General features: G+C 38.4%; 1 protein-coding gene across 4 annotated transcripts in view; it reads left to right on the top strand.

Annotated features, from left to right (window-relative positions):
- The first annotated feature begins 86 nt into the window (after window positions 1-86).
- CCNT2 (cyclin T2) overlaps window positions 87-18,008 on the top strand; it is a 48,327-nt gene continuing 30,405 nt past the window's right edge. For 2 of the 4 annotated variants that reach the window (XM_024764095.1, XM_024764093.1), the window contains exons 1-3: window positions 87-255; window positions 1,083-1,164; window positions 3,315-3,341. In XM_024764095.1, the coding sequence (XP_024619863.1) occupies window positions 98-255; window positions 1,083-1,164; window positions 3,315-3,341 (267 nt within the window). In that variant the 5' untranslated portion in view covers window positions 87-97. The remainder of the gene's footprint in view (window positions 256-1,082; window positions 1,165-3,314; window positions 3,342-18,008) is intronic. The other 2 variants (XM_024764096.1, XM_024764094.1) reach the window with 1 other exon arrangement.

The following is an 18,008-nucleotide window of genomic DNA, read 5'->3' as shown; positions in this document are numbered from 1 at the left end:
CGAGCGGAGTGGGGCGGGGTCGCGCGGCCTTGGCTGGGTGTCCGCGAGCCGGGAGGGGCGGGGGGTGGGTGAGGGAGCGGGCGGAGGAGGAAGTGTCATGGCGTCCGGCCGTGGAGCTTCTTCTCGCTGGTTCTTTACTCGGGAACAGCTGGAGAACACGCCGAGCCGCCGCTGCGGAGTGGAGGCGGATAAAGAGCTCTCGTACCGCCAGCAGGCGGCCAACCTCATCCAGGACATGGGACAGCGTCTCAATGTGTATCCTTTCCTATTTTTGGCCCTGCGCCTCTCACGCCCTGTCCCCCTCACTACTCGCCGGGTCGCCGGGCCTGGTGCCCCGCGAACATGGCGCCGCCGCCTCGGTCTTTCCTGGGCCTCGGCCGCGCCGTAAGGGAAGACAGGCTAGGGTTCTGGAGGCTCCGAGCGGCCGGCAGCGGAGGAGGGGAGGAGAAAGGGAGTCCGGTGAATGCGGGCCGGGAGGCTGCGTTGTGTAATCTGTTTGGGGCCGCGCGTGGTGACGGCGGGGGATGGGAGTGCCGCCCGGGCGAGGGGGAAATCTTAGGGATTATCGCAGAAAAGAGGCGGCTGCTTCTACTTCTAGTCCGAGAAGGGGTTGAGAGCTAGGAGGGAGATGCTGAAAGGCGTAAGTGTTCTCTGCAGCCTTTCCCCGCTCTCCTCACCGGTTTGATGGCGGTTCTCTTGTACCTTGGGAGCGCACGGGACGTCTTTATGTTCCTGGCATGGTTTTGCATGGGTGCGCGCGCGCGTGTTTCAACTGTTTGATTTTGGGTTTAGTCGTAGCCATTGGTAAATGCTTCCTGGGCTCGCTTAATAGCAGTATTGGAGCGGAATGCTCGGCGTTTGTTATTATTCCGGCTATTTATTCGGTGGGGAGCCTTTTCGATCCGCCAGCCCCCACGCCATCATCCTGTGGGTATATAGTTCCTTATTATTACAGTTTGGGGATTGGTTTTGAGTGAACGGGGGCCTTGGAAAAGAACCGTAGATCGGGAATTTTCCTTCAAAATTGTTTTGGAAAAGAGATCTTGTTTTTCTCCGATATTTCCTAAATGTTAACGTTCCAGCTCTCAGCTTACGATAAACACTGCGATTGTTTATATGCACAGGTTTTACATGCACCATTCTTTCACCAAATTCAATAGAAATGTAAGTATTGTTTTATTAATCTGTTTTTGAAACAACCAAATTTTAAGATATAATCGATACGCAGAAAAAAGTTGGTCGTGGATTTTACTATGGTATTTAATGTTATAAGTTAACAGTGAAGGTGAATCGCGTGATAAACATTTTGCTTCAAATGTGGGGTTTCTGGTTGGTTGGTTGGTTTTTTAATTTGTGTTGACAAGCTGCCAGGCGCTGTGTCAGGCTCTGCCAGGTCTTTTGAGCTAAGAGATAAATCAGAAGCATTTCTCTTCTCAAAGAGTATTTATTACATTGGTATTCATGTAAGTTTTACACTCAACATTTGAACAATTTATAGGTACAATGTAATTGTAGAAAACCCAGTCGTTCTGTTGTACATCTTAATTGTATTGGACTCATATTGCTTCAAATACGGTGAATTGGGCTTAGTTTAATTGTAACATTGTTTTCAAATGACCCTTTGAAAGAGTTAAATGTTTAGCAGAAATATTTCATTTGCTAATGAAATTTAAGTTGTAAAACGTTCTTGTTTATCACATTTTAGCATTAGTTGTCTACTTAAATTTTTGGTGGTTTGAATGGTGTCTTGCTTCAGAAATACTGTGTCAGAGGTGTGTCTGTGTATGTACAATTAGTTTGAAGTAAATCTTACTTTCCAATACTAAAGTACTGATTTGGAACATATTCTGTAAATTTTGACAAACTAGTAGTGGCATTTAGTTGAAATTTTCATTTTAAGTTATGAAAACGGCACTTCGGTGTCTGTTCTTTTCAGAGAAACACGAATACTGTGTTGTACCTGTTATCAAAGAAAATTGCATATTGTTTAGAAATATTTAGCTCTACCTTATTTCTCAGCATATTTTTTGCTCACAGCTATTTATAGAATGCTATTCTGAAAGGAGTGTGGAAAAGTTGACCCTGGAAGACTTTATGCAATTTGTGGATTGTCATTAGGACCTTTTAAGAAAACAGTCTTTGAAAAGGTCCTTTTTTTTAGTTGGAAGGAAAAGCTTCATAGTTTAGATTGATTCCTATTTTAACCTCTTCTGATCATAAATCTGATTTGGTTTATCAGATTGGCATATAGGTTTACATTAAACAGTATACATTTTGGTTTCTTGCAGTCTCCACTGCTTCTACTTTTCATCTTTTAAATCTGTTTGATTCTTGCTCTGTTTATATTTTTCCAGTTATTTCTTGTACACAGAACTTAGGTCAGTGATAGTGTTATGGAAGAGAGAGGAAGCCTTTTTGGTATAACATTTAGATTGAGAGAAATACAGTTTTATTTAAATTGTCTCCTAAGGCAGTAGTGAACTGATGAATACTAATGTAAGTGTGGCTTCCCTTAAGTAGCCCTGGAATATGCTGGTAGGAATCACAAATCAAAATAGTTCTGGAAATTCTTTTTTTTTTTAATTTTTTTTGCGTTACGCGGGCCTCTCACTGTTGTGGCCTCTCCCGTTGCGGAGCACAGGCTCCGGACGCACAGGCTCATTGGCCATGGCTCACGGGCCCAGCTGCTCCGCGGCATGTGGGATCTTCCCGGACCAGGGCACGAACCCGTGTCCCCTGCATCGGCAGGCGGACTCTCAACCACTGCGCCACCAGGGAAGCCCTGGAAATTCTTGATGTGGCTACAGATGTCCTATTTGCTTACTTTTCTACTTCAGTAATGATTTCACCACAAGACTACACTTCTCTTTTTGAACCCTCCGTCTCATAATTTATCTCTATGGCCTGGTTGGTGTGCTTTAAAGCAAAACCTTACTTAACAGCCAAAATTCACAGCTGTAACTTTAAGTTGACTGGTGAAGCCCAGGTCACTTGCATTCTAACTCTTATAATTTTATTTAAATGCCATCATTTAATAAGAAAGCCAGAGTATTCATTTTTATTACCCTACTTTCTGTCTTCTGTGTGTATAAAGGCAAACTTCAGTGTTTTGCATTGAGTCATTATTAGAATAATTGAAATCTGATGCTAATTTCTGTTTTGAGAAGTAAATTGCACCCTTCATATCTAACCATTGTCTTTTTTACCTTTGCAATTTTATCAAAAGTGGTTTTAATATTTATTTGTGTTGGTACACTTGCATCAATTGCACAGCCTCACTCTTTTATCTTTTTTTTTTTTTCCTATTCTTTTAGGGTGAAGGGGGTGGTCTCAAATTGAATGTGAGTCACTTTCAAATTCATACTCCCTGACATCACTGGGAAAATTTTTCTTACAAGGTTATAATGGAATGTCATGGTAGACTTTAAAAAAGCATGAGTCTCCACCACTAAGTAAATTGAACACCATTTGGTAAATTAAACCATAACAAGCTTCAATTTAAAGATGCTAGTAACAACATATATCTAGTTTTATAATAAATATGCATTCATTATGTTAAAATATTTAAAAATATTTATGTGGCTTTATTTTATTTTTTCACATTAACAAATTTAAAAGTAAAAAAATCCCCTAAAGGTCAAGTTGGTCTTGTTTTAAAAGTTAGTGTCAGCAGAGCTGTCTTTTATCATTGTTACTTTCTCTTTTTAGAAGGTTGGATGGCTACCAGCAGGAAATGACTTTTATATGTAACCTAATTAGATAAATCTATCCTTTGCTCACTGGATGCAGTGAGGTTTATGTAATTGAGATTAGTAATTGAAGAATGGCCTTGCTGGATCAAGCTCAAGATAAATCTAATGAAGTATATAAAAAAGCCCTGGAACCAGCAGTGCCTCCATAAACTATGTACTGTGGGAGAGCATCCTCCCCAGTGTCAGTCGTAGAATAGATAATTGACCCAGCTTTTCCTAGAAACTCTGTTCATTAGTTTCGTTAGTCAAGTTTATGATGCATTTGTTTCTTATATTAATTCCAAGTCTTTTGAGTTCTCTTAAGATGAGGTTGTAAAGAACACACTCTTAGTATTTTTGTTGGTCATGGTCTAGTCTCGTATCTCTCTCCAATTCGTGTGATCATTTTAATCTTCTCTTTCTTTAGTTCTGTTGCCTCTTTTTTGAGCTGCAGCAATTGAAACATTATAGTATGCCAAATTTAAATGTAGCTTTGTTTAAGGTCTCAAGAGTACACAGTAAGTTAAGGGCAGTATTCAGAACTAATGATTTTTGACTGTGATGACATCTAAGAATGCACCATCTATGTCATATCTGAGTTTCACTTAATACATCTAAGATTAGTCAGCTGATACACATAAAGGAACTTGTATTTGCTTGTGCTAAAATTTGATTACCACTTTTTGCTTGCAGTCTTAATCTTTCTCAGTTGACTTGGTTCTTGACTAGTAGATACCATTTGAAAATTTAAAGATTTTCTTTTTGCATTCCTTTCTTCCCCTGTAAAGACTTTAGTGATTTAAAGGAAAGCCATTCTTTTCTCTCTAGAAGAGTGCCCACAATCCCTGTTCTTTGTCTGATAATAAAGCATTCTCCCATTCTAATTTTTATTAATAGTCTTTGCATAGAAATTTATTCAAGATTTTTTAATGGTAGATTTCATTCAGTTTACACCAACTGTTGCTTATTTATACTCAGATTGCTCATAAAATTGTCATAAACAATTGCCACTTGTGAAAGAATAACATTTTGGGCAATTTGGTTAGTTAAGGATTTTGTTTAAATTTGTTTTGTGAAAGCCCTAAATTTCTCTCAAACATAGGAATCTAGTTAAAGTTAAATGTAACCTCCCTGCCCCAAAAGGACAGGGAGGTTTTGTTTCCTTTCTTTTTTGGCTATACTCACCAGTACCTCACATAAAGTTGATATTTGGCAGTAGTTTGTCAATAGAATGTATCAAATCTTGTTGCTCATAGGTCTGTTGAGTGAATTCTTCCACATTTTCCTCTATATTCATCCTCCCCACATAGACACATTTTAAATGTTTTATTATTGAAAACTAACAGACACATGGTAAATAAAAACAGTAGAAAAAGGGATATGATAAACCTCCCTCCCATCCAGGTATCTAAGCCCCCTGCCCTACAGCATTTGCTGTGCACAGTTTCTGTGTGCCCTTTCAGAAATAGTTTTTGCTTGTGCAGGCATATATATGTGTATATTTTTCAGCACAGAAAAGGGTTTTTGTCTGTTTTTTTCACAATTCTTAGATCCAGCACACAACAGCAATATGAGAACAGACAGAATTGGACTGGTCCTAGTTGGGGTTAGATGTGGCTGTTTCTGGAGAAGTAATTTTTAATATGGCACCAGAAAAGGATAGTATAGATTGACCCAGTGTAACTCAACCAGGGGCAGCTTTGCCCACCAAGGGACATTTTACAATGTTTAGAGACATTTTTGGTTGTCACAGATGGGAAAGGGGTACTACTGGCATCTGGTGGATAGAAGCTGGGAATGCTGTTAAACATCCTACGATGCATAGGATATTCTTGCAAAACAAAAAGTTAACCTGGTACAAAATGTCAGTAGTGCTGAGGTTGAAAAAACCATGGGTAAACCTAAAGAGTTAAGAAGTGAGACTAAAAGCTATGTTATTGTCACTAGATTAATTTTGAGTGTTCGGTGAATTTTATCTGTTTTGGTAAGAAATAGCCTATTCGTCTGTAATTCTTCAAGGACCATAAGAACACAGATCACATTTGTAATCTTCTAATTGGGGGCTTTAGGGAAACTTTTTGGTATTTCTAAAATTTAAAGTTTAAATTTAGCTCGTTAATAAATGTTGCTTTTCTGTTTAGTACTAATGTGTTTTTTAGCCTCTCATTTGAGTTTGTTATGAATCTTACCATATTGGAAGATATTTTAGTAGTTTGGCTTCTAATTTTGTTTATGGTGGGGTTTTTTTGGTTTTTTTGTTTGTTTGTTTTGTTTTTGCGGTACGGGCCTCTCACTGTTGTGGCCTCTCCCGTTGCGGAGCACAGGCTCTGGACGCGCAGGCTCAGCGGCCATGGCTCACGGGCCCAGCCGCTCCGCGGCTTGTGGGTCTTCCCGGACCCGGGCACGAACCCGTGTCCCCTGCATCGGCAGGCGGATTCTCAACCACTGCACCACCAGGGAAGCCCTATGGTGGGTTTTGACATAAATTTTTTTGTTACTCAAATCTACCAGCCTTTAATTTTGCTTTATTTCATTACCTTTATGTTTATCTGGAGATAAATGTCTACCTATATTTATTTATTGATTTCATGGGAAGAGATTCTTGGGTTTTGACGTTTGTTTTTCCTTGTTAGGTTTATTTTGGTATGTGGTTCCTAAACACTTACTTAAGGTTGATATTCTCTTTCTTACCCCAGATAAGGAAGAAAAGAATCCTAAAGGTTAAACACTTTGTCTGAAGTCACACAGCAGCTGAGTGACAAAAGCTAAAAATCGCACCCAGATCTAGACTCCATTGTTGAGGCAGTTATCAGTATTTCTGCCTCAAGTATCTGTTACTAGGAATCTTTTCATAGCCCTGAAATTTGTCACTAAAAGCAGTTGATGTGTAAAGCTTTTGTGATGTGCCAGTTGTGATTCACCAACGCTCGGCATGAGAATTATCAGGATGCTCCTCTAAAACATGCTTTAGTGGGCTGTACCTTAAACCTATGTAATCAGAATATTTGTGGTGGGACCTGGGATCCTCTACCTTAACAAGCTTCCCAGGTGATACTGATGCCTGCTAAAGTTGAAGACTTCGTTTAAATTTTGATGTTTCCGCTGTGTCTCATAAACTGTTATACCAGTCAGCCCTCCATGTCTGTGGGTTCTGCATCTGTGGATTCAACCAACTGCAGATCAAAAATATTTGGGAAAAAATTCGTTTACAAAAAGCAAAACTTGTATTTACCCCACACCAGCAACTATTTACATAGCATTTGCATTGTATTAGGTATTATAAGTAATCTAGAGATGACTTAAAGTGTAAGGAAGAATGTGCGTAGGATATATGCCATTACTATGCCATTTTATATGAGACTTGAGTATCCATGGATTTCGGTAAATGTGGAGGGGTCCTAAAACCAATCCCCCACCTGTGGCTACTGAGAGATGACTGTACACTGGCCGTTTTGTAGAAGTTAAATCAGCATGTTTCATTCTTTTACCAACTAAAGTAAAATGTCTTTGAAATCTGAGTGGTTGTTTATATTATAGCTCACTTATGCTTCTGCTTTTTAATTTAATAAAGCAATTAGTCAAAGAATAATCTTATGTTCAAAATCCATTAATGCTACTGGGAAATACTGTAGGGCTGTCCAGTAGAACTTTCTGTGATAATGGATGTATTCTGTATCTTTTATGTTCAAAATGATATGTACTGACCAAACACGTTTCCTGGATTGTAAATTTGAGATTATTAGACTAGATGATTTCTAAATTCCTTTTCAACTATAAATTGTGTGGATGAAAATTTATTAAGATCCCACTCTGTAGGGCTTCCCTGGTGGCACAGTGGTTAAGAATCCACCTGCCCATGCAGGGGACATGGGTTCGAGCCCTGGTCCGGAAAGATACCACGTGCTGGAGAGCAACTAAGCCCATGCACCGTAACTACTGAGCCTGCACTCTATAGCCCGCGAGTCACAACTACTGAGCCCACATGCCACAATTACTGAAGCCCACGCACCTAGAGCCTATGCTCTGCAACAAGAGAAGCCACTGCAATGAGAAGCCCGTGCACTGCAATGAAGAGTAGCCCCCACTCGCTGCAACTAGAGAAAGCCCATGCGCAGCAACAAAGACCCAATGCAGCCAAAAATAAATAAATAAATAAATTTATTTTTTAAAAAAAATCCCACTATGTAATACGCGTTTTACTTATGGCAGCTGAAGTATTCTCCTCCTGAGGAAACAGATGCAATTACTAAGTTACTTGTCCAGAAAGTAGCCGTTACGTGATTGGCATTTGAACCTAGATCCCTAGCCTGATCGCATGCTGCAGTTCTCGCTTGTGTCTAATATGTTTAAGAAATGTTCCTAATGTGTTTCAGAAATAGGGCACACTAATTATTGATGCCAGTGATTTCTAAGGAGGAGATGAGTATACAAGTGAATAATGAAAATACTGTCAGATTTTGATTTGCTTTTCTCATTGGGTGAAATCCAGTGAAGTCCTCTTTTGAGTTAGGCCCCAATTCCTCCTTCAGCCATACATCAATCTTAGGATTTACGCATTGTGCATCCCTATTTTTCCATGTGGTGCTTTCCCTTCACTTTTCATGTGATCCTGACCTGTCAGGTTGTGAGACTGAGCTGAAGTTACAACTCTTCATAAACCATTCCCCAGATAACTCCACTCTTTCACTTCTGTTTGATTCTCTGACCTTATCCTTTGGGTCCTGTTCTATTTCATCTATTTGGTATTCTTTAGTGCTGTAGTGTAACTGTGCGTATATGAAATGAAGTGGGTTTTTTTATGTTTTTTGTTTCGTTGGTTGGTTAAGTTTTTTTGGCCGTGCCACGCGGCATGCAAGATCTTAGTTCCCCGACCAGGGATCGAACCCGTGCCCCCCAACAGTGGAAGCGCTGAGGAAGTGGGTTTTTTTAATTGTTATAAAATGAAACACAAACGTGTAAAACCACTAAATATATAGCAGAGTGAATTATTATAAGGTAAACAACTTTGTAACTACCACTCAAATCAAACAAGGGAACTTTGCTAACTACCCCAGAAGTGCCTTCATGTGCTCCATCCCAATGTCAACCCTTTCCTTCCCTCCACAAAGGGATAGAAAAACTGTCCTATCCTTCCCCATTATTAAAGATTTGATAGGTTTCTTAAATCTCTCAAGGTACAGGTTTCCCCTCTATCCCTTTCTTTTACTTAAATTTTATCTGTTGAAGGACCTAGGACATTATACCTGTAGAATTGCCACCTGTCTGGGTTTTGCTAACTGTATATTCATGGTGCAGTTTATTATGTTCCTTTGTTGCTGTATTCCCTGCAAATTGCCAGTTGGATCCAGAAATTTGATCAGACTCATGTTAGATCCCTTTGGCAGGACTACAGGTGATGTTATATTCTTTAATCAGCAGGCACCTGATGTCTCGTGGTCTTTTTGTGGTGTTAGCAGCTGTCGATATTCAATGCCTAGATCCTTTTATTCATTGTGATACTTTAATTCTGTCATTTCTTCTTCATTTATTAATTGGAATATTTGTATAGTGAAATGTTGTGATTCATCACTATTTGGACATCCGGTGGTACAAGTTCATATAGGAAAGGCAGAATAAATACTTGATTCTTGCCCTGTATTTACCACCTTTGTTGAGATAAAATTTACATACCATATATTTCATCCTTTGAAAGTGTACGATTCAGTGGTTTTTGCGTACGTTCACAAAGTTGTACGTCAATTTTAGAAATCTGTATCACCCCAAGAAGAAATCCCACATCCTTTAGCCATCTCTTCCCATTCTTCCAACCAGCCTATTCTGGACATTCCCTATAAATGGAATCATTCAATGTGTGGTCCTTTGTGACTGGCCTCTTTCACTTAGTACGTAATGTTTTCAAGGTTCATCTGTGTTGTAGCATGTATCAGTACTTCATTTATTTTTCTTGCTGAACTACCATTATACCACATTTTGTATATACATTTATCAGTTAGTGGACATTTGGGTTGTTTCTACTGTTTGGCTGTTATATTGCTACTATGAACATTTATGTATGTTTTTGTGTAGATAGATGTTTTGGTTTCTATTGAATATATACCCAGGAGTAGAATTGCTGGACCATCTAGTAACTCTGTCTGTACCCATATAGTCTGGGATAGTTTCCTCAGTATCTGTTATAGCAAGATATTCCAGGTTCATCCTGTATGTTTTATATCCACAGCTGAAATGGCCATTTCTTTAAGAAACCCTGCTTTTTCTTTTAGTAGAAAGTGGTATTACAGGATATCAACCTGGACCCTGGAGATACTCATTGTTGCTATGTTTGTCTTGTTTTTAGGCATCTTCAATGAACAGAGCAAGGAAATACATAGTACAGTAAATATGTATTCGCTATACACATCAACATATTGTTTGTTATTCATTTAACAGTAAATATATGAACTATACAAAATATAGGTGGACTTGTTTTATATATATATACATTTTAAATATATATATTTAAGATATCTTAGGAATTCATTCTGATTCAAGCAACAATAGCATTTTTTACTTCTTTCTTTTCTTTAACCTCTTTTGTATTACATCTCTGTGACCTTTCTTTCACACCAAAAATCTTAGTTTTGAAGGATGTGGGAATGATAGGATTTAAATATCCCAATATCACTTGTTAATCCCACATTACACAAACATGTCTCAGAATTACAGTACAACCACCACCAGTGTAATTACTGAGAACAGTTAAGTGTTTTTGTTTGCTTTCCCCTCTCACCCCTGGTTTTTAAAAGTTGTACCTACATTATCATAAATAGCCATTACAAAACTCTCCCTTTTAATCTTCATTCAAGCTTAGTTCTGCAAGTAACTTTATTTGTATTGTTCACCACCAGTGCGTATGTTGAAGTCTCTATAGTCATTTTGATTGTTTAAAGTTATCTTGAAGATCATGGAAACAATATTGTCTGAATCCTTGGATGTTGATAATTGTTTGTGCCCTTTATATCCAAGGTCAGTTTTGCTGGATAGAAAATGTTTGGCTTGTGCTTTCTTCTCTTAAGTATCTTAAATATGTAACAATTGCTTTTTTCTTTTTTCCTGGTATAAAGCATTGCTGGCAGTTTGGGTGGTGATCTAACGTTCTTATATTTATTTTTGCCTAAGTGGTCAAAGGATTTTTTTTCCTTAAAAATCTAGGTGGTTCTGGGTTGATATGCTCAGGTGTGTGATGTGCTCTTTGAATGTGTGATTTCATATCTTTTTTTACTTAGGTTTTGTGTTATGAATCTTTTTTTCTTTTATTTTCAACATCTTTATTGGAGTATAATTGCTTTACAATGCTGTGTTAGTTTCTGCTGTATAACAGTGAATCAGCTATACATATACATACATCCACATATTTCCTCTGTCTTGCATCTCCCTCCCACCCTCCCTATCCCACCCCTCTAGGTGGACACAAAGCACCTAGCTGATTTCCCTGTGCTATGCGGCTGATTGCCACTAGCTATCTGTTTTACATTTGGTAGTGTATATATGTCCATGCCACTCTCTCACTTCATCCCAGCTTACCCTTCCCCCACCCCGTGTCAAGTCCATTCTCTACGTCTGCATCTTTATTCCTGTCCTGCCCCTGTGTTCTTCAGAACCATTTTTTGTGTGTGTGTGGGATTCCATATATATGTGTTAGCATACGGTATTTGTTTTTCTCTTTCTGACTTACTTCACTCTCTATGAAAGACTCTTTTAGGTTTTGTGTTATGAATCTTTTTTTCTTTTATTTTCAACATCTTTATTGGAGTATAATTGCTTTACAATGCTGTGTTAGTTTCTGCTGTATAACAGTGAATCAGCTATACATATACATACATCCACATATTTCCTCTGTCTTGCATCTCCCTCCCACCCTCCCTATCCCACCCCTCTAGGTGGACACAAAGCACCTAGCTGATTTCCCTGTGCTATGCGGCTGATTGCCACTAGCTATCTGTTTTACATTTGGTAGTGTATATATGTCCATGCCACTCTCTCACTTCATCCCAGCTTACCCTTCCCCCACCCCGTGTCAAGTCCATTCTCTACGTCTGCATCTTTATTCCTGTCCTGCCCCTGTGTTCTTCAGAACCATTTTTTGTGTGTGTGTGTGATTCCATATATATGTGTTAGCATACGGTATTTGTTTTTCTCTTTCTGACTTACTTCACTCTCTATGAAAGACTCTAGGTCCATCCACCTCACTACAGATAACTCAGTTTCGTTTCTATCTATGGCTCAGTAATATTCCATTGTATATATATATGCCACATTTTCTTCATCCACTCATCTGTCAGTGGACACACAGGTTGCTTCCATGTCCTGGCTATTGTAAATAGAGCTGCAATGAACATTGTGGTACATGACTTTTTGAATTTTGGTTTTCTCAGGGTACATGCCCAGTAGTGGGATTACTGGGTTGTATGGTAGTTCTGGTTTTTTAAGGAACCTCCATACTGTTCTCCATAGTGGCTGTATCAATTTACATTCCTACCAACAGTGCAAGAGGGTTCCCTGTTCTCCACACCGTCTCCAGCATTTTTTGTTTGTAGATTTTTTTTTTTTAAGATGTTGGGGGTAGGAGTTTATTAATTCAAGAGGGTTCCCTGTTCTCCACACCGTCTCCAGCATTTATTGTTTGTAGATTTTTTTTTTTAAGATGTTGGGGGTAGGAGTTTATTAATTTATTTATTTTTGCTGTGTTGGGTCTTCGTTTCTGTGCGAGGGCTTTCTCTAGTTGTGGCAAGCGGGGGCCACTGTTCATCGCGGTGTGCGGACCTCTCTTGTTGTGGAGCACAGGCTCCAGACGCGCAGGCTCAGTAGTTGTGGCTCACGGGCCTAGTTGCTCCGTGGCATGTGGTTTCCTCCCAGACCAGGGCTCGAACCCATGTCCCCTGCATTAGCGGGCAGATTCTCAACCACTGTGCCACAGGGAAACCCGTGTTTGTAGATTTTTTGATGATGACCATTCTGACTGGTGTGAGGTGATACTTCACGGTAGTTTTGATTTGCATTTCTCTAATGATTAGTGATGTTCAGCATCCTTTCATGTATTTGTTGGCAATCTGTATATCTTCTTTGGAGAAATGTTTGTTTAGGTCTTCTGCCCATTTTTGGATCGGGTTGTTTATTTTTTTGATATTAAGCTGCATGAGCTTCTTGTATATTTTGTCAGTAGCTTTGTTTGCAAATATTTTCTCCCATTCTGAGGGTTATCTTTTCATCGTGATTGTTTTCCTTTGCTGTGCAAAAGTTTTAAGGTTCATTAGCTCCCATTTGTTTATTTTTGTTTTTATTTCCATTTCTCTAGGAGGTGGGTCAAAAAGGATCTTGCTGTGATTTATGTCATAGAGTGTTCTGCCTATGTTTTCCTCTAAGAGTTTGATAGTGTCCAGCCTTACATTTAGGTCTTTAATGCATTTTGAGTTTATTTTTGTGTATGGTGTTAGGGAGTGTTCTAATTTCTTTCTTTTACATGTACCTGTCCACTTTTCCCAGCACCATTTACTGAAGAGGCTGTCTTTTCTCCACTGTATATTCTAGCCTCCTTTATCAAAGATAAGGTGACCATATGTTTGTGGGTTTATCTCTGGGCTTTCTGTCTTGTTCCATTGATCTATATTTCTGTTTTTGTGCCAGTACCATACTTTCTTGATTACTGTAGCTTTGTAGTATAGTCTGAAATCAGGGAGCCTGATTCCTCCAGCTCCATTTTTCTTTCTCAGCGTTGCTTTCGCTATTTGGGGTCTTTTGTGTTTCCATATAAATAGTGAAGTTTTTTGTTCTAGTGCTGTGAAAAATGCCTTTGGTAGTTTGATAGGGATTGCACTGAATCTGTAGATTGCCTTGAGTAGTATGGTCTTTTTAACAATGTTAATTGTTCCAATCCATGAGCACAATACATCTCTCAATCTGTTTGTGTCATCTTTACTTTCTTTCATCAGTGTCTTATAGTTTTCTGCATACAGGTCTTTTGTCTCCTTAAGTAGGTTTATTCCTAGGTATTTTTTTTGTTGCAGTGGTAAATGGGAGTGTTTCTTTAATTTCTCTTTCAGATTTTTCATCATTAATGTATAGGAATGCAAAAGATTTCTGTGCTCTAATTTTGTATCCTGCTACTTTACAAATTCATTGATTAGCTCTAGTAGTTTTCTGGTAGCATTTTTAGGATTCTCTATGTATAGTATCATGTCATCTGCAAACAGTGACAGTTTTACTTCTTCTTTTCCAATTTGGATTCCTTTTATTTCTTTTTCTTCTCTGATTGCTATGGCTAAAACTTCCAAATAATGTTGAATAAGAGTGATGAGAGTGGGCAGCGTTGTCTTGTTCCTGATCTTCATGGAAGTGCTTTCAGTTTTTCATCATTGAGAACCATGTTGGCTGTGGGTTTGTCATATATGGCCTTTATTATGTTGAGGTAAGTTCCCTCTATGCCTACTTTCTGGAAGGTTTTTATCATACATGGGTGTTGAATTTTGTCGAAAGCTTTTTCTGCGTCTATTGAGATGATCATATGGTTTTTCTCCTTCAGTTTGTTAATATGGTGTATCACGTTGATTGATTTGCATATATTGAAAATATTGAAGAATCCTTTCATTCCTGCAATAAACCCCACTTGATCATGGTGTATGATCCGTTTAATGTGCTGTTGGATTCTGTGTGCTAGTATTTTGTTGAGGATTTTTGCATCTATGCTCATCAGTGATACTGGCCTTTAGTTTTCTTTCTTTGTGACATCTTTGTCTGTCTGCTTTTGGTATCAGGGTGATGGTGGCCTTGTAGAATGAGTTTGGGAGTGTTCCTCCCTCTGGTATGTTTTGGAAGAGTTTAAGAAGGATAGGTGTTAGCTCTTCTCTAAATGTTTGAATTCACCTGTGAAGCCATCTGGTCCTGGGCTTTTGTTTGTTGGAAGATTTTTAATCACAGTTTTAATTTCAGTGCTTGCGATTGGTCTGTTTATATTTTCTGTTTCTTCCTGGTTCAGTCTCAGAAGGTTGTGCTTTTCTAAGAATGTCCATTTCTCCCAGTTTGTCCATTTTATTGGCATACACTTGCTTGTAGTAATCTCTCATGATCCTTTGTATTTCTGCAGTGTCAGTTGTTACTTCTCCTTTTTCATTTCTAATTCTGTTGATTTGAGTCTTCCTTTTTTCTTAATGAGTCTGGCTAATGGTTTACTAATTTTAGTTTTTAGTTTTACTGATCTTTGCTATCATTTCCTTCATTTCTTTTTCATTTATTTCTGATCTGATCTTTATGCTTCCTTTCCTTCTGCTAACTTTGGTGGTTTTTTGTTCTTCTTTCTCTAATTGCTTTAGGTGTAGATTGTTTATTTGAAATTTTTTTGTTTCTTGTGGTAGGATTGTATTGCTATAAACTTCCCTCTTAGAACTGCTTTTGATGCATCCCATAGGTTTTGGGTCATCATGTTTTCATTGTCATTCGTTTCTAGGTATTTTTTGGTTTCCTTTTTGATTTCTTCTGTGATCTCTTGGTGAAGTAATGTATTGTTTAGCCTCCATGTATTTGTATTTTTTACAGATATTTTTCCTGTAATTGATATCTAGTCTCATAGCATTGTGGTTGGAAAAGATACTTGATACGATTTCAGTTTTCTTACATTTACCAAGGCTTGGTTTATGACCCAAGATATGATCTATCCTGGACAGTGTTCCATGAGCACTTGAGAAGAAAGTGTAATCTTCTGTTTTTGGATGGAATGTCCTATAAATATCAATTAAGTCCATCTTGTTTAACGTATCATTTAAAGCTTGTGTTTCCTTATTTATTTTCATTTTGGATGATCTGTCCATTGGTGAAGGTGGGGTGTTAAAGTCCCCTACTATGATTGTGTTACTGTCGATTTCCCCTTTTATGGCTGTTAGCATTTGTCTTATGTATTGAGGTGCTCCTATGTTGGGTGCATAAATATTTACAATTGTTATATCTTTTTCTTGGATTGATCCCTTGATCGTTATGTAGGGTGCGTCTTTGTCTCTTGTAATAGTCTTTATTTTAAAGTCTATTTTGTCTGATATGAGAATTGCTACTCCAGCTTTCTTTTGATTTCCCTTTGCATGGCATATCTTTTTCCATTCCCTCACTTTCTGTCTGTATGTGTCTCTAGGTCTGAAGTGGGTCTCTTGTAGACAGCATATATATGGGGGTTGTTTTTGTATCCATTCAGCCAGTCTGTGTCTTTTGGTTGGAGCATTTAATCCATTTATATTTAAGGTAGTTATTGATATATATGTTCCTATTACCATTCTCTTAATTGTTTTGGGTTTGTTATTGTAATTCTTTTCCTCCTCTTGTGTTTCCTGCTTAGAGAAGTTCCTTTAGCATTTGTTGTAGAGCTGGTTTGGTGGTGCAGAATTCTCTTAGCTTTTGCTTATCTGTAAAGGTTTTAGTTTCTGCATCCAATCTGAATGAGATCCTCTCTGGGTAGAGTAATCTGGTTGTAGGTTTTTCTCTTTCATCACTTTAAATATGTCCTGCCACTCCCTTCTGGCTTGCAGAGTTTCTGCTGAAAGATGAGCTGTTAACCTTCTGGGGATTCCCTTGTATGTTATTTTTCCCTTGCTGCTTTTAATATTTTTTCTTTGTATTTAATTTTTGATAGTTTGATTAATGTGTGTCTTGGCGTATTTCTCCTTGGATTTATCCTGTATGGGACTCTCTGTGCTTCCTGGACTTGATTGACTATTTCCTTTCCCATATTAGGGAAGTTTTCAACTGTAATCTCTTCAAATACTTTTTCAGTCCCTTTTTTTTTTTCTCTTCTTCTTCTGGGATCCCTGTAATTTGAATGTTGTTGCATTTAATGTTGTTCCAGAGGTCTCTGAGATTGTCCTCAATTCTTTTCATTCTTTTTTCTTTATTCTGCTTTGCAGTAGTTATTTCCACTATTTTATCTTCCAGGTCATGTATCCGTTCTTCTCCCTCAGTTATTCTGCTATTGATTCCTTCTAGAGAATTTTTAACTTCAGTTATTGTGATGTTCATCACTGTTGGTTTGCTCTTTAGTTCTTCTAGGTCCTTATTAAACATTTCTTGTATTTTCTTCCTTCTATTTCCAAGATTTTGGATCATCTTTACTGTCATTACTCTGAATTCTTTTTCAGGTAGACTGCCTATTTCCTCTTCATTTGTTAGGTCTGTTGGGTTTTTACCCTGCTCTTTCATCCGCTGTGTATTTCTCTTTCTTCTCATTTTGCCTAACTTGCTGTGTTTGGGGTCTCCATTTCGCAGGCTGCAGGTGCATAGTTTCCATTGTTTTTGGTGTCTCCTTCCAGTGGGTAAGGTTGGTTCAGTGGGTTGTGTAGGCTTCCTGGTGGAGGGGACTAGTGCCTGTGTTCTGGTGGATGAGGTTGGATCTTGTTTTTCTGATGGGCAGGACAGCATCTGGTGGTGTGTTTTGGGGTGTCTCTGACCTTATGATTTTAGGCAGCTTCTCTGCTAATGGGTATATTTGTGTTCCTGTGTTGCTAGTTGTCTGGCATAGCGTGTCCAGAACTGTAGCTTGCTGGTCGTTGAGTTGAGCTGGGTCTTGGCTTTGAGATGGAGATCTGTGGGAGAGCTTTCGCAGGTTGATATTATGTGGGGTCGGGAGGTCTCTGGTGGACCAGTGTCCTGAACTCGCATCTCCCACCTCAGAGACACAGGCCTGACACCCGCCCAGAGCACCAAGACCCTGTCAGCCACACAGCTCAGAAGAAAAGGGAGATGAAAGAAAGAAAGGAAATAAATAAAATAAAGGTGTTAAAATTAATTATTAAAAATAATAAAACTAATTTTAAAAAGAAGGAAAGAAGAGTGCAACCAAACCAAAAAACAAATCTTCCAATGATAACGAGTGCTAAAATCTATACTAAAAAACAAAAACAAAAAACGGACAGTCAGAACCCTAGGACAAATGGCAAAAGCAAAGCTATACAGACAGAAATCACACAAAGAAGCATACACATACACACAAAAAGAGAAAAAGGAAAAAATATATATATATAAAAAATAAAAAAAGGAAGAGAGCAACCAAATCAATAAGCAAATCTACCAGTCATAATAAGCTCTAAATACTAAACTAAGATAAACATAAAACCAGAAATAAATTAGATGCAGAAAGCAAACCCCAAGTCTATAGTTGCTCCCAAAGTCCACCACCTCAATTTTGGGATGATTTGTTGTCTATTTAGGTATTCCACAGATGCAGGTACATCAAGTTGATTGTGGAAATATAATCCGCTGCTCCCG

This window comes from Neophocaena asiaeorientalis, unplaced genomic scaffold (genome assembly GCF_003031525.2).
Source record: "Neophocaena asiaeorientalis asiaeorientalis breed wild unplaced genomic scaffold, Neophocaena_asiaeorientalis_V1.1 scaffold102, whole genome shotgun sequence".
Classification (NCBI taxonomy): domain Eukaryota; kingdom Metazoa; phylum Chordata; class Mammalia; order Artiodactyla; family Phocoenidae; genus Neophocaena; species Neophocaena asiaeorientalis.
This window is presented reverse-complemented; position numbering and strand designations above follow the sequence as displayed.